Source organism: Megalops cyprinoides, chromosome 2, assembly GCF_013368585.1.
Source record: "Megalops cyprinoides isolate fMegCyp1 chromosome 2, fMegCyp1.pri, whole genome shotgun sequence".
In the NCBI taxonomy this organism is placed as follows: Eukaryota; Metazoa; Chordata; class Actinopteri; order Elopiformes; family Megalopidae; genus Megalops; species Megalops cyprinoides.
In genome coordinates this window covers 11,672,573-11,687,738 of record NC_050584.1, presented here as the reverse complement: position 1 = coordinate 11,687,738, position 15,166 = coordinate 11,672,573, and the positions used below count along the sequence as shown (strand labels likewise).

General features: G+C 43.1%; 1 protein-coding gene across 1 annotated transcript; it reads left to right on the top strand.

Moving 5' to 3' along the window:
* Window positions 1-592: 592 nt before the first annotated feature.
* On the top strand, window positions 593-13,850 carry zgc:101569 (uncharacterized protein LOC449822 homolog). The gene is made up of 6 exons (XM_036521742.1): window positions 593-805; window positions 2,529-2,699; window positions 4,855-4,952; window positions 6,322-6,466; window positions 11,721-11,870; window positions 12,990-13,850. Exons 1-6 carry the CDS (start codon window positions 655-657, stop codon window positions 13,211-13,213), a joined length of 939 nt encoding a protein of 312 aa, XP_036377635.1. The 5' UTR covers window positions 593-654; the 3' UTR covers window positions 13,214-13,850.
* Window positions 13,851-15,166: the final 1,316 nt, after the last annotated feature.

Genomic DNA, 15,166 nt, shown 5'->3' with positions numbered 1-15,166 from the left:
TTCTGTGGTTTGCAACAACGTGTGACAGTTAATCGTACAATTAACTGTTAATCGATACAGATAATAGTTCACTTGTGTTCCGTGATCCGTGACTAACATGTTGGAATGTAGCTAATAACTAAACAAAGAGATAGGCCTACACAGTAATCATATGGTTTGTATAAATGTTCCGCAATAAAAGCGTTATTTATCGTTGGTAAACTAGCTCGGACTGTATGTTTTGTTTTGCTGGTATTTTATTCTTTCGTTTTATCACTGATTTTCTGCTTTAGTGAAACTTTAGGAATTAAACTGGCACTAGCAATCCCAGAGTTAAAATAAGTACACGCGACAAAGGCACAAGATACAGACATGTTTCAGATTTTTTTTTTCGTTTAATTAATCTTCTATGGAATTTAATATCGTAAGCCTATCACCCGTTTTATTTTCTAACATTGGACTAGGTCAATTCGAACTGGAACGTAAAGAAAAGGAATTGTTTCCTAGAGTGGTGAAATTACAGTGACACATAGCGGTGCTTGCCAGTTTTGTTGTTTTAAACGTTGACGTCTACTAAACGGTAGACCTTATTAAAGCGGCAGGGATAAACATTTCTAAAGGGATTTTAAACGTTGCTCATATTTTCACAGTTTTAGTCAGTTATCCTTTGTATTTATGATGTATACGGTAGCTGGCAGAACTTTTGTGCGTGCTGTAGATACGATCAAGAAGAATTCTGCGTTCCGCCTACTATTTGGCAGAAACCATAATAATATTAAAATAACGTATTTTAGTACGTCAAGCGGAGAGAGCCAAGGAAAAGGTGGTACGTAGATTCATGGCAAGATAATAAATACAGTGTGTTTGAGAAACTTACTGATCGGCAATGTTTGATTACCGCCAGTAGAGGGCAGGAGAATACTTGCCTCGTTTTGTAAGACTGTAAAAAATACTGTCTGGTAGATAGGCAGTCAGTGTTAGCTATTGCTAGCTAATAATTTTGACTAATTATGATAGGGACAACGCATTATTTAGCTGGCTGTTTAACTATGACGAGTCATTTTAGGTGAATGGGTAGGTCAGTAGGTAGCCGAAGACCATCAGGTAGCGATCAAGCTGCAACACTGCCAGCTATGTTTTGAAATTATTTGCCTTTTATAATTGTTCCGCATCAGTATTACAGTTTTTGAAGAAATGTTTGAAAGGTGATATATTGACATTTAAGCAAGGTAGATGGGCAGGTGATGCAATAACCACTCTCAATAAATTGTTATATTTTGGCATGCATGTACTGTATATTTATTTTTAAATCTTAATATCTGGAGCCCCGTCCTTTGGTTGAAAGCTTGATCACACTAAAACTGTGTCAGTGATCTTGTGGTGTACATGTTTATTGAGCGTTTAGAAGGCTGTAATTGAATGATTTTCGGCTTTCTGTTGTGGTCACATCAAAACATTGGAGTACGTGGAGAGAAGGCATGGGGAAAGTACGAGGCACTGCTCTAAAACCACTTGGTGAAGTAAATGATGTGTGGAAATGAAGCGGTTTCATTAGAATTTTATTGATTTTCTAAGCCGAGTAAATGCGCTTTGGCCCAGAAACCAGACGTTTGGTTAGGTCATTTCCAGATTTTAAGTAGGAGTATACATCTGGTGCAGACAAACACATTGCAATGTTTTACATCACTCATACTTTTGTTCGGGTTGCTGGTACTTAAAATAGCTAGAATAATAAATTAAACATTGACCATGAAAACGATGGATCAAGTAAATTAAAATTAGTCTCCTTCCCCTCACATTGCTATGTCATGCCATGTCAAATCCACCAGTACAACTTCAATCAGGAGGAGAGCAGCTGTTCCCTATTTAACTTGGGCTTAGTTTAATAAAAAAATAATTTACAAATCTTAAATCACTTTAGTTTGTTTTTAATATTAATTCCATTCCATTCTTTCGTCTGTATCCTACTATTAATTGTTTTAGCAATAAAAATGCGAATATGGCTCTTGCCAGACAAGGTGGTTCTGCTGAATTCACAATCTCTTTCTCCACATGCATCTACCCTTTCAATGAAATTTAGAATATGAATGTATTTTTGTAGCAAAATTACTTCTTTACATTAAAAATTTAAATGTATTCCACCCGTTCTGCCAATAGCTGTAGATCTGATGTCAGAGCATCTTTGGTTTTCGTAATTTCAGTGTAATTAAGTAAATTTCACGATTGTTTTGATTTTATGCTACAGGGTGGGTACCCGCTCCCCCTACACGTTTGGCGCCGGCCCCTTCATTCAATTTCTGGCCACAGATGTCTCTCCACTTCAGCTTCCCCTTACAGTAAACAAGTAATATGAACTGCAGCAGCCCACAGGACTGTGACCTAAACCAAACTTCAGTCCAGGCTGTGCGCCAAAGGCAACAAAGACCTCTCATTCAGCATTTCCTTCTCCTGTCCAAAATCGATTTACATTCCATTCGTAAACATTACAGTGTCAAGCTTTTCGCGCCATGTCTTTTGTGAGTGCTGTGGCCTCCTCTATTGTGCCGTAGCCCCCGTGCGGAGTGTTGTGTCGGAGAGGACGGGATCTGTGGTGGCCATTGGGATCAACCGGCCCGAGGTTCGAAATGCAGTAAACCAGGAGACGGCACAGTTGTTGCTGGGGGAGTTTACAGCTTTTGACAACGACCCTTCTCTCACGGCGGCTGTGCTCCACGGTATCGGTGAGTACCCACAGTGGATCCATAACGTCCTATATCCATAATGAGCTTTGGGCACGTAACATTGTCACAATATTTGTGGGGTTCACCTGTGTTGTTTCAAATCCATCCGCATGTGATGAGAGAAGAGTTTGAGTAGAGAATGGCTTCCTCTACGAATGGCCTTGAATGAACACGCGCTTGTCCTTTACCTGCACTGCCAGTTCCCCAGACAATTCCAACCCGGTTTTTATTGCAGGTGTGAGCAGACGATGCTGAAATAAACACAGCTTTGCAATGTGGTTTTAAATTCTGCATTCCCGTGATAACAGATTACTGACCCCTGTGGTGTGTGTGGTACTGAGTCACGTTTAAGAATGTCTCTGGTTTCTGTGTTTAAGAAGAGTGCTAACTAGCGATGTGTTAAGGAATTAGGCCTCAAGCTCAACTTTTTGACAGAATATAATTACGAGGCCAGGGAACTCATGGCACACAATACCAGCCAAATTATTATGATTTCTTTAATTGCACATTTAAAACCTCAACTGCTCAATCAAGAGTTGTAAAAGATCAAAAGGGCTTTGAAGCATTCCACTGGCTGGTTTACTCTCTGACTGCAGGCAGTACTGAGTGGGATCTCTTCCCCTCTCTCACAAGCCCTAATTAGCTGTTATTTTACAGCATCCGGGAGATGGTCTCGGAGAGTCCATGGCGTCGGCCTCCACCACGAATTAATGTATGCATAAACACAGCTGGAGTGAGAGCCAGCTGTATGCCAAGAAGGAGTTCTGCATAATTTTAATGTTAACACGTTACAAAATAATCACTTTGCAGCATAAACCAAGCTCCTTCAATGGCAAGTGATTTGTTCTGCCTGGCTCTCCGTTTTTATAGCCGTGCAGGGACCCAGATATTTCACGCAAACATTCCAGAACTGGATGTGTGCCAAATGAAGGGTGACAAATACTACTCTGCAGCTCTGAGAGCAAAAACGTATGCTGACTGTAATTGCTTTGTGTTAAATGGAATAATCTGAGCCAGTTGTCACAGACTGTTATGACAAAGTATAATTATATACTGTTTTTAATGGACTGCCATTTCCTTATATCCCTTTTCATCGCCAGGATCTGTTGACAAACGTATTAGCTTTCTTGTGAATCAAACCTTTTAAAACTGCTTAAGCTGACAGGCAGTAAAAGCCTGTTCTGGTCTGAGCAGCTTTGAGAAGGCTGACCGCAGTGAAGCATGGTCTCTCGACTCGTGACCAGACGATTTTGAGTTCAAATCCGGGTTGGAATATTGAAGCTTGTCCATGAGGAAGCTATTTGAGGAGGGCAAATTAAGCAAGGCATAACCATTTTCATTTTTTGCAGTTTTGGGGAAATTATTTCAGTACTTTCAGTAAATTATGAATGATTATATGTATGAACAATTTCTTGTTCCATTTAAAGGGACTTGTTTGTGCTTTTTTGGAGTCTTATGTCATAGGCATTTAGAGCTGTAAGAAGAGCATTGTACCGCACTCAGTATCAGTGGCTCACAGCAGTGACATGTTTAGTATGCCATTCTGGCCTTTTAATGCCACACTGCTCTCTGGCATTCTTAATGAGCACACTGTAAGTAAGCAGTAGGTGGACAGCTCAGTGAAGCGTGTTCAGTTTTTCAGCCTCCGTGACTCTGAAAAGTACGTTACTGATGCGACCTAGTTGCATTGGACCAGGACCTCACCTGGACTGTAATCAGTTACTTTCTGTCCTGTTACTCCGCCCGAGACATTCCCTATCTGCATGTGAAAATGGCGGGATCACACCATCAGAATGTCAGCCTTTTTACCATTGTCAGAGAGAACAAAAGCATTTCCACACAAGCTGATAGTGCTCAATGTGTGAGCGTGTGACAAGCTGTTTGTAGGCCTCTAGGAGAAGCTGCAGTTTCCACATGAATCCAGTTGTGAAAGGTTGGATTTGGTGTGCTGCTCTATCATTAATGAGTGCATTGTACTGTAGAGAGAACAGCCTGGCCAAGCGCTTTAAGAGGAAAGCGCGTTGTCTGCCAGAGTTCCTAAGACCAGTTTTGAAATTGCAGCTCTGCCCACAAGTTGTTGTTTTTTTTCATCTTCCTCTTCCCCTTCTCCTCTGGTTTCTAACGCCATACTTTATAATTTTGTGGTCTCCTCTAGGAGGGAATTTCTGTGCTGGTTACGATCTGAAAGAGTTGGCCCATCACTCAGCTTCCCTCAAATTGGAACAAGATGTCACCAAAGGTCCCGCTCCTATGGTTAGAGCCTCTGCAGAAATGCACCAAATGTCGCACCAGCGCTGGTCTGTATTGAAGAATCACTGACACACAGATCCAGTCTGCACTCAGGAGTCATTAGTACATAGAACCAGTCTGCATTGAGGAGTCATTCATATTATAGAATCAGCCTGTACTGAGGAGTTATTCATATACAGAACCAGTCTTTATGGAGGAGTTACGGTACCAGTCTGAACGGAGGAACCTTTGAACTAGTCAGTATTGAGGATTCACTGATGCAAAGTATTGCATCTGCCTGGAGTGAGGAGTCATTGGACATGTTGATATGGAGGCAGTGTTCCAGCTGCCCGAGAATTCCAAATGTGTGCATTCTGAATGTATACCTACATTCTGAAAAACTGTTAAGAATTATGCATTCAAATAATGCATTAATAATGGCAGTTTACAAGCAGATAGGGAGTCAGAAACAACAGCCACATTAGCTTGCTTAGGCTCACTGTCTCAGAGATGGAAACCATACAAATAAATAGACAGCAGAGCATACAGTTTGTTTTATGTATTAGTCAGAGTGTTGCAATATACATTGATTTTAGCCACACCTTTGGAGCAGCGGAAAACATGTTTAAATTTGAGGTTTGTACTACTGGCACGGCATGGACTGCCAAACCCATGCATCCGATGCTGTGTCTCCATTCAGAAGTCATTGCTTTCATTTGCCACCCTCTTTAAAACGCTTTTAGTTCCAACCTAATCTTTGCTTGCCAATTACTTGCTGAATGGATAACTGTGGTCTTTACCCAGGGTTATTTGCAGTGTACAAACATGCACCTTAAGGCAGTGAGTCCGAATGGACTAAGAATTCCGAATACAGGGTTTTCATGACTAGTCGTCTTGTACTGAATGGAAAATTAACCAAATATTCCACCCCTCTTATTCATAATATTTATATTCAAAATAGCACTGACAGAATATTTGATTCAGAATTAGCTCTTTATGTGGTCTTGTACACTCCAAAAACATCCAGACCAATGAGGGAATATTATGATGCACATGAAAATGGCCATTGCTGTACAGCATTTGGGAATTATTGATACACAATGAAACTCTGTACAGAGGGGTTAGTAATTTAAAGTATAGGGGTAACACTGTTATACAATGTTATATGTCTACTGCACTGGTATGTAATAGATATATAAATATATTAAATTTATATACTTGTCTATATTGTTGCGTCAGTGCTTTATCAGTAAAACATTAGCTTTTATTCACAGATCAGTGAATCTGCCTCTCTGTGTCAAAGTGACTTGCAGGGATGTCATCTAAAGGGAGGGATGTTAGTGCCTCTGAGCTCTCTCCTTGACCGTGTGTTTCCTGTGCTCGGCCGGCCCAGGGTCCCTCCCGTATGCAGCTGTCCAAACCGGTGATCGCAGCGGTCAGCGGCTACGCCGTGGCCGGGGGGCTGGAGCTGGCCTTGCTGGCCGACCTGAGAGTGGTGGAACAGAGCACGATCATGGGAGTCTTCTGTCGCCGTTTCGGTACAGTTTCCCCACGCCTCGAGACCCTCCTTCCTCCTTAGCTGCCTCTCTCTGTGTGCCCTGTTCTGTGCATCACACCTTCATATATCCCTGATAACCCCCACCCAACGTTTCTCTGATTTGCGTTTTGTGAAAGGGCACTTCTTAGGAGACGGACTAAGCTCCCTTTATTGCATGACAGACCCCACGTTACTGTAGCCCATTGTTTCTTTAGTTGCGGCATTGCCCTGGATTTCTCCAGTGTGGCCGAGGACAGCGTCACTGTCAGAAGTGAGCCATGCTTGCAGTAGGCCGTGTGGATGAAGGCCGTGGAGGAGCCCTGATAAGCAGAAGAGGACACGGGGCTCCATTGCCTGTCCCCTAAGATGATCCTTCCCCAACTGCAAATATGACTGCCGTGTTTATAAATACACACTGCGCAGACTATAATTTACTGTCCGTGGCCAATCTGTGCAGTTTTCCTAAACAAGGCTTATCATTCCCGCTCTGTAATTAACCAGAGGATCCTGGCATTGCCCTCATCCGACTATACCCGTCCTTAAACTGTCTGACAAAACTTGTTGTGGAACGAATCAGCCGTGCTGTCATTCCCTCTAATATATTGTAGCTTTGTGACATACGTATAGAGCACTGAGGCTGTGCAAACAAAATGGTGAGCAGTGGATGAATTTCACCAACACGATATGGAATGGATATGTTAGAGGGAAGAGGATTCTGTTATTGAATGTGCTATTATTTGAGCTGGTTGTTGAATGCAACCGGTCTGTCTTCACATTTTTGCTGATGGCCTAAACTCCTGTAGCACGTCAGCATCCCCCTGCAGGCTGAGGTTGTAAAAGCGCTTCTTAGAGATATTTACTTCAATCTCCTGTCCTCTCTCTGAAATGAGATTTCAGCTTCGGCACAGTGCCTCACCCATGGCTCCATATGACGGTTTTGGCCTTTAGCTTGGCTTAAATACTATAACCGTTTTCATAAAAACTAAACATCAAGGTGAGCCCTATATTGTAATTCCTGAACCAGTAGTTACAGGTTAGCGCTTTTGCATAGAACAAATAGTAAACAGTATTTATCAAAAGTAACACTGCTGGTTCCATGTCTGAGAGATTTATTATAGAAACTCTCTGGTGAATGTGCTAAATGTCTAAGTTTGACAGATAAATTCCATAGAATCCACTGGTGAGGCACAGATGGGAGAAGCCTCAGGCAAACTCTGGTGGTCCCTGAAAGACTACAATATATGTGTGATGTGGCCAAACCATAACCACAAGAGAATGACTGCTTCCTGTCATGTGATGCCTGAACCAGCCACTGTTCATCTAAGCCCCTGTCTCTGGTGAGAGGGAATGTGTAAAGAAGGGAAAATCCACAGCCTAGATTAGAGCGTGGCGTTCAGGGCTTGAACACTGACTCAGGATTAGTTTCTGGAGGCTGTCAGACAGTTGATATGATGCTTAAAATCAAGACTTGGCAATGTCTATATGATCGTGAAACACTAGAGGAGTGAGGATGATAAGATGCCTGTCATAGAATCAGTGCTGCAGAACTCAATGGCTGGTATGTGCTGTAGATCTCTGAGCTCTAAGATATCAGTGGGAGGACTTCAGGCTTTGCTCAGGTTTCAGTGGAGCTGAAAGGCCCAATTAGGAAGATGAATTGAGTGCCTAGAGACTAGAGAGGTGACTGCCAGTGCTGTATTTGATACCAGCTGGACACATCCCAGGTCACCACCCTCCAGTGTGCAGAGGGAGCACACTCAGCCGAACACACTTGATGGTAAAGCTAGAAAAGCGCTGCTTTACCGTCCGTAGCCTAAATTGAATGTTCCTGTGTGTATGTGTATTTGTGTGTATGTGTATATGTGTTTGAGGCTTCAGAACTGGGTGCTCTATGCCAGGGCAAAGGTAGCATAATTGTAGAGTGATTTAGTTTTGGAGTTTGTTGAGCACAAGGTGTTTGGATTATAAAAGCATTTTCTTTATTTTTTTGTTGGCATTGGGGGGGGGGGTGTTAGTGTGGGGTGTATATGGTGTAGTGGCTAAGGTGATGGGCCTCTAGTTTTAACCAGAGAGTGGTTAAATTCCTGGGTGGCGTGCTGCCTTAAAAACAGTTCTTAACCTGAATTGCTCTGGTGAAAATATTCTGCTATATAAATGACTAACAAGAAAAAATGTAAGCCATGCAATTTGCTTTTGAGGCTGGTATCTACTAAACAAACAAAAAAAGCTGTTTCATAATGTTCTTGTACTGCTAATAGTCACACACAGAATTTTGGCGATGCTACTAGTTGAACTGGAATATATGCGTACCCTGTGAAGCTTGGAGGTCCTGCAGCCAGCATTTAAAAAAGTTTCAAAGGAGGACCACCGGAGCCCCCTCTTTAGGTTTAGTCCTCATGTCCGTGTCCACTTTGTCAGATTCTACCCGAAATCTCTAATCCGCGCCAGGTTTAATCGCATTACCCTCATGCTAGGCCATTGTGGAAGTCATTGCTTTGATGTTGTGCGGATGCCAGTACGACCAGCAGAGTACAGGGAGGAAAACATGATCCCGTCTGGTCCTTTTTCTCAGGGTTGCAACACTCCACTGGTCTGATAGCAGTCCAGCAGCTGGATGTAACCGCATGAGGTGTGAATATAGACATGAAAGTGAGCCGTTTGATCTCTGTGTGCAAGCTCGTTCACAGTTATTCCCCACTTGGCTTGGACGCACTGTACTTGAACACTGAGGCTTGTACGGATTTGTTTGTGAGAGGTCGTATTTCTCAGATCATTACAATTGCTGTGTCCCAATCAAAAACAAAGCTCAGCTCAAAGCTAAATTCATTGTTGGCTGTTTGATTTTTCTTCCATAGTATCTCTGACATTCTAATAGAGTCACTGTTTACATTGAATGTTAGAAAAGAGCCCGTATTAGGCGTGAGGTGTAAGTTATGTGGCTTTGAAGATCTAATTATGCAGAATCTCTTAAGACTCCAAGAAGAGTTTGATGTTAAAGTGCTGTGTTTGTCAAAAGGAGCCTTATCACATACGTAAGGCATAGTTTCGGTGTCTGCTCCGAGCAATAATGTGGGAAAGTGGAATTGTGCACAATTATTTTTTGTTGCCCGTAACTCTTGAGGGAATAGATGAGGCCACAGCTGATAAGAAGCAAAGGGGGTCTGTGGAGGTCGCTGGAATGAAAGCTGGCAGATCAAATTTAACTGGTCATCAGCAAGGTTGTTAGAGCCAACTGCTCTTTGGCTGCGGAGATCCTCGAACACTGCGGTGTGGGGGACTTTGGGTGAGTTTATTATACTGGAGTGGTGACATCCTGAGGAAGTCTCATAGAGTCTCAGGTCCAGATGCTTCCTCTCCCAGTTATTCTGCTTTTCCACACTGCCTCAGCGCTCCAGATCAATAGTGAGGTTTGAGCCGAGGCTGTACCGCCTTAAAAGGCACCTAGAGGGGTTCCCTGAAGGTATGCAAATGTTTGAACATACCGTTATAACTTGACAAATTTATTTATTATTTATTATTTATTATTTTCTCATTGAAGTGTATTACTATTTTAAAATCTGTGTGAATTTATTAAGGTATTAAGGTAACAGAAAAAATGAACTGGGTATCTGACCTTCCAAATGTCCTGTTCTGATGGGATTATGTTTGTCAGAGGTCCATTCCTAATGCCTTTTAAAGGGAACTGCCCCACCCACACTCACAAGTATACAAGATGAAAATGGCACTTCTGGGCCAGGGGCTGCAGTCTCAGACTGTAAAGCATATGCACCCCCTCATTTCAATGTGTATTTAATATAACATTTTGATTTTGTGTTTCTGAAATACATTGAACCCAGAAAATCTGGAAGTTCTCCAGACCATTGACTAATATGAGTTATGATGGGGAGTGTGTCGAATGGAACTGCTATTTTGTTTACTTAGTCCAAAGCATTTTTATCGGGCCTGAAAAGAGGCCGTTCGTATGAAAGGAATCTCTGAGCCACAGCATGCCATTGTGTTTGCATTTTAGACGATAGGCAGACTATTGAAGGCATGCAGGCAGGCAAACAGGGCATCTCTGAGGCCGGGGAATCAGCTGGTCAAAGGCACAGAGCTGGATAAGGAGGGCAACACAGCGGATGGATGTGTGTCAGCTTGACTGACTCCTTTGTGTTATAACCAAGCTTAACAGTTTTGGACGCATGCTGAAGAGGCTTTTTTGTGTTGAAGGATCTGGCCGCTTTGGGCTGTAATCTAACCTTGCCTCTGTCCCTTAAGGAAATTATGGGTTTTGAGTATCAGAGATGCATCCTACCACCACTGGAAGGGAAACTTTCCTTTAGCTTAAGGCTCAAAGGAAAAAAAACATAAGCTCAGGGAGGTGCTCATGAGACCTGTCTTGACTGAGCTGACATTCTTTACCTGTTTCATTTCTCAATAAAAATCCAATCCATAATATTGCTGTGATGTTTGAAATACGGCCTGTCTCAAAGCTTTCTCCATTGGGTCTTGTAACTCACAGACGAACACAGAAACGACATGTGCTTTGCTCTGTGCTATCCTTCACCATTAGGATACTCAACAGAGAGAAATGATTGATGTCAGTGTAAAGGAACAGAGGCAGGAAGAGGGCTATTAGCTGACAGGCTGAGGCCCTCCTTATTGGTTACAGATGTATTAGACTCTATTCAGATATGATGCACTTGATGGATTTTGAGAGCTTGGCTGCATATATAAATATAATTATGCTATTTACATAACGTGGGATTCCTTAGAAAAACAGCTGAAGGAATTATTTCAGGTTATGAAAATACATATCTCTCATAGTGATAGGTTTTCTACGCTAGTTCTAAAATGGGGAAGAAAGCGGAAGACCTCTTCTGAGAACTTGAAGTTATTCTGTGACAGTTATAGTTACTGCTGGAGTTACAGCTCACCTGTTCAAGAATCTAAGTTACTGTTACTGAGAGGAATGTGTGCATATGTTCATGCGTGTGCGAGACTTGCTGTTGTCCAAGAGCAGGGAAAGGGATCCCTGGAGGATCTTGTTTAACACGTTATCATAATGTAATAAAATGTGTGTGTGTGTGTGTGCGTGTGTGCGCACACCTGGGTGTGGCAGCTGTACATTGCAAAGTGATGTGTTGATTCTCACATGTCTCCCTTCACAGGAATTAAAGTGAAATGGAATTTGTCTGGATGTCTCATCCAGTTTGTTGTGAGATTGCATGGGACGCTTTGTGTTTTAACTTTGGAATGCTGCCCTGTGTCCGTAGGTGTGCCTCTGATTGATGGGGGCACGGTCAGGCTGCCCCGCCTCATCGGGCTCTCCCGAGCCCTGGACCTTATCCTGACAGGCCGGCCCGTGGGGGCACAGGAAGCGCTGGCTTTTGGGCTGGCAAATAGAGTGGTGCCAGACGGGCAGGGTGAGCTTTGCCATGTTTTGGAACAGCTGTCTGTGTGCTTAAATTTAACTAAATACCTCTTACTTCTTTTTCCAAGGCCAAGGGAGGCTAAATTAATACGGCAATGTACAAGTTATGCATTATTTAATATAATTTAAGAAAGATTTCTGATTGTTGAATACATAGATTAATAATAGTAAAAACAGTGGTTTAGTAAAGATCTTAGTAATAATCGTAGCTCTAAACACTCGGCTTCAATTTTGCGGTCAGTATCTTTTAATGTGATATTGTTGTCCATAATATCTTATAGATTGACATAGTAATGAGGGCTATGAAATGAGCACTTTTCATTCACGTCTGAAGAATTTGTACTTTGGGCAGTGTATACTATCCACTACACAGCTGCACAAGGAGGCAGTAGATTGCATTGTATTCTGGAAAACTGAACCCTTTGCAATGTCAATCTGCAAGCAAAGAGCAGTGCTCAAATTTCTGCTCACTGTTTCGATTTTAATCAGCCCTTTCCTATTTTTGACATGTAAGCAGGGTGGCTTCAACGTATTTTTGACACATTTTTGACATGTGAGCAGGATGGCTTCAACATTATGCGATTTTCAAAACGGCAATTTTAAAGAAACGCAATGGTCCAACATCATCAGAAAATTTTTGAGAACGTTTGCCTTTGCACACACACTCGGGTAAATTCCACAAATGACATTAAAAGATTAACTCTGCCCTTTGAGGAAACCATTCCCACAGCCATAGCCAAGTCCAGCTAATTGGGTGGGTTGCTCAGCGATAGCTAAGTTGTAATGCAGCACTTCTGCATCAAAGACAAACATCAGGAGGGTTTCCACTGGAAAATTTTAATTAGCTTGTGCCAAAAATTCTAGGTCAAGAACAGAACATGGGTCTGTTCACAGAATCTGAGTTTTGATATCAGCTTAGAGTATAGTGTAGAGTAGTATGGAGACATCAGGCCAAAAGGGAATGTGCCTAACTGGTATTTTGTGTTTTGTCGATCTGTGAGCCTGCTGTATATGTTGAAACTCCTGCCCTGTGAGTAGGCCACCATGGAGTCGTCGTGAGTGTGTCTGCTGTGCGGTCCTGCACCCCAGTAACACATGCCCTGTGTCTCAGCTCTGCAGGTTGCTTTGGAGCTGGCCAATCAGATCAGTTCCTTCCCCCAGCGGTGCCTGAGAGCTGACCGCTCCTCCGCCTACTACAGTGCCTTCGATGCCCCGTCCTTCTCCCAGGCCATGCAGCACGAGATCGACAACGGAGTGCCCGTCATCCAGGCAGAGGCCACCGCTGGGGCACGGCGGTTCAGCTCAGGAACTGGGAGGGGAGGGACATTCTCCTAAAATACTTGTACACTGAAATATTCCCTTCCTGCTCAGGCCTTTTTTTTTGGTATAGTAGAGTAATAACAGGGTCACAACCAAAGACTGAGAGGTTTGTCAGTTCTGCTTTGCATTATTGTATGCAGGAGTGCCTTTTCATATGAAGTGGATAGTGCGCCATACATTAGTATTAAACACTGAGGACAACAGAGTCATCCCTCAACCCCGCCATTCCAGGAGGTGACATATCTGGCAAATCACCTGCTAGACACCTAAACAAGGATCATAACAGACACCTGCCGCACATTTGTAAAGCAAAATCCGTTGTGATCCCCATATCAAAGGAGGTGGGGGAAGCTTTCGGGAAACAAAGACAGGAAGCTGTGGGGCATCAAAACCAGGCTGTGGTTTACTAGTGCACCACTGCTGTGCTGATGAAGGATCTTATTCACAGAAGCAGAGAGCCACAATGTCGGCCATTGTAGGCTCGCCGGGTAATTTAATATTGTTTTGTAATGCCAGGAATTATAATTTGTCGTGGTATTGATGTAATTATATTTTTTTCTTTGTGTCTTCAAAGGGACACTAAAACCATAAGGAGCTAATGTAAGCTCTTAAGGAGGCAACATTATTATGCGATCAGATGTGGAAAAATATGGCTCCTCTGTATGCACTTTTGTACGTCGCTTTGGATGAAAGCGTCTGCTAAATGAATAAATGTAAATGAATGAATTTATAAATAAAGGAGACGTAATGCAACAGTTATGAATAAATGAGAAAAAAAAAGAGGTGTGCCGTTTGTGCATGTGGGCACCCGGAGACCACGCTGGCTGAGTGGAGGATGCGGCATGGCGGTGCATGCCGTGAGAGTTCCTTCGCAGAAAGCACCAGGCAGCTCTAATTACTGTGTGTGCAAGCCCAGATGCCCCGGGGCACTGATCTTGTCTGGTAGGAGGTGCTGATCCGTGCTGCCACAGCCCAAGGGGAGAGAAAGTGCCGTGAGCCTGACCGCAACTGCTGATTGAGCGGCGCTCTGACCCATCTGATAATTAGGGTGAGAAGAGGCTCCGTCTAGACACTGTGATCACAGGACACACGCTCCAGGCAGAAGTTGCTCCGCAAGTGCTGACCCAGGACCAGATTCCCCAAGCACAGTTCTAACCGTAACCATTGTAAGCAAAAAAAGCAACTGGTCCTAGATCAGCACTTATGAGCAACTTGCCTGGAGCCAGGCTGTGCAGGCCTCAGTCGCCCTCTGGCTTCCTCTGCATTGCTCTGCTGAGTTGCCTTTGATCTTTGCTGACAGAAAATCATGTTACGAAAAATCCTGCATGATTCTTTGTGCTTCTTTTACACTTTCTGTGTATCTGTCAATACAGTACAGTAACACAAGGGCCAGGGTTCCCACCATTACATTGGTATGAAATGCCAAAAGGCGATAAAACACTCATTTAGTTACTCTGCGCCTATTAAATGTGTGTTTCAACATTATAAATGTTAAATACTATAAATGTAGCCTGTTGACACGATTACTGATGTCACTAATGAACGCTGAGCAGTTGACCTGTCCTTACGAAGCAACACTCTACAGTTTACGAAGCTCCTTTCCAGAAAGGAAGAGCTTAGGAGAAGGTGCTAGACTCTCTTATCTCATGTCTGTAGAGGCAGGAGTGTTCTGCCGCCTCAGCAGATCTCCCTATCAGCCTGACTCTTTCCTGTCATAGAGTGCAGACGTCTCTGTGGCTGAACAGGGAGGGGTCTCTCCAAGCCGACCCTACATTTAATGATTCACTGACGCGGTAATGCTGATGAAACTGTCCTTACACTGACTGACAGGGTAGTAGTTCATTCCAGTCCCTGCCCGATATGAACGCTGTTTATGTGACAGACGTAGGGAAGCTGTATTGACACCACAGAACATGTTTGTTGTTGCAGCTTGGTGGTATAATTGATACTAAAAGTGAGTAGCTTCTA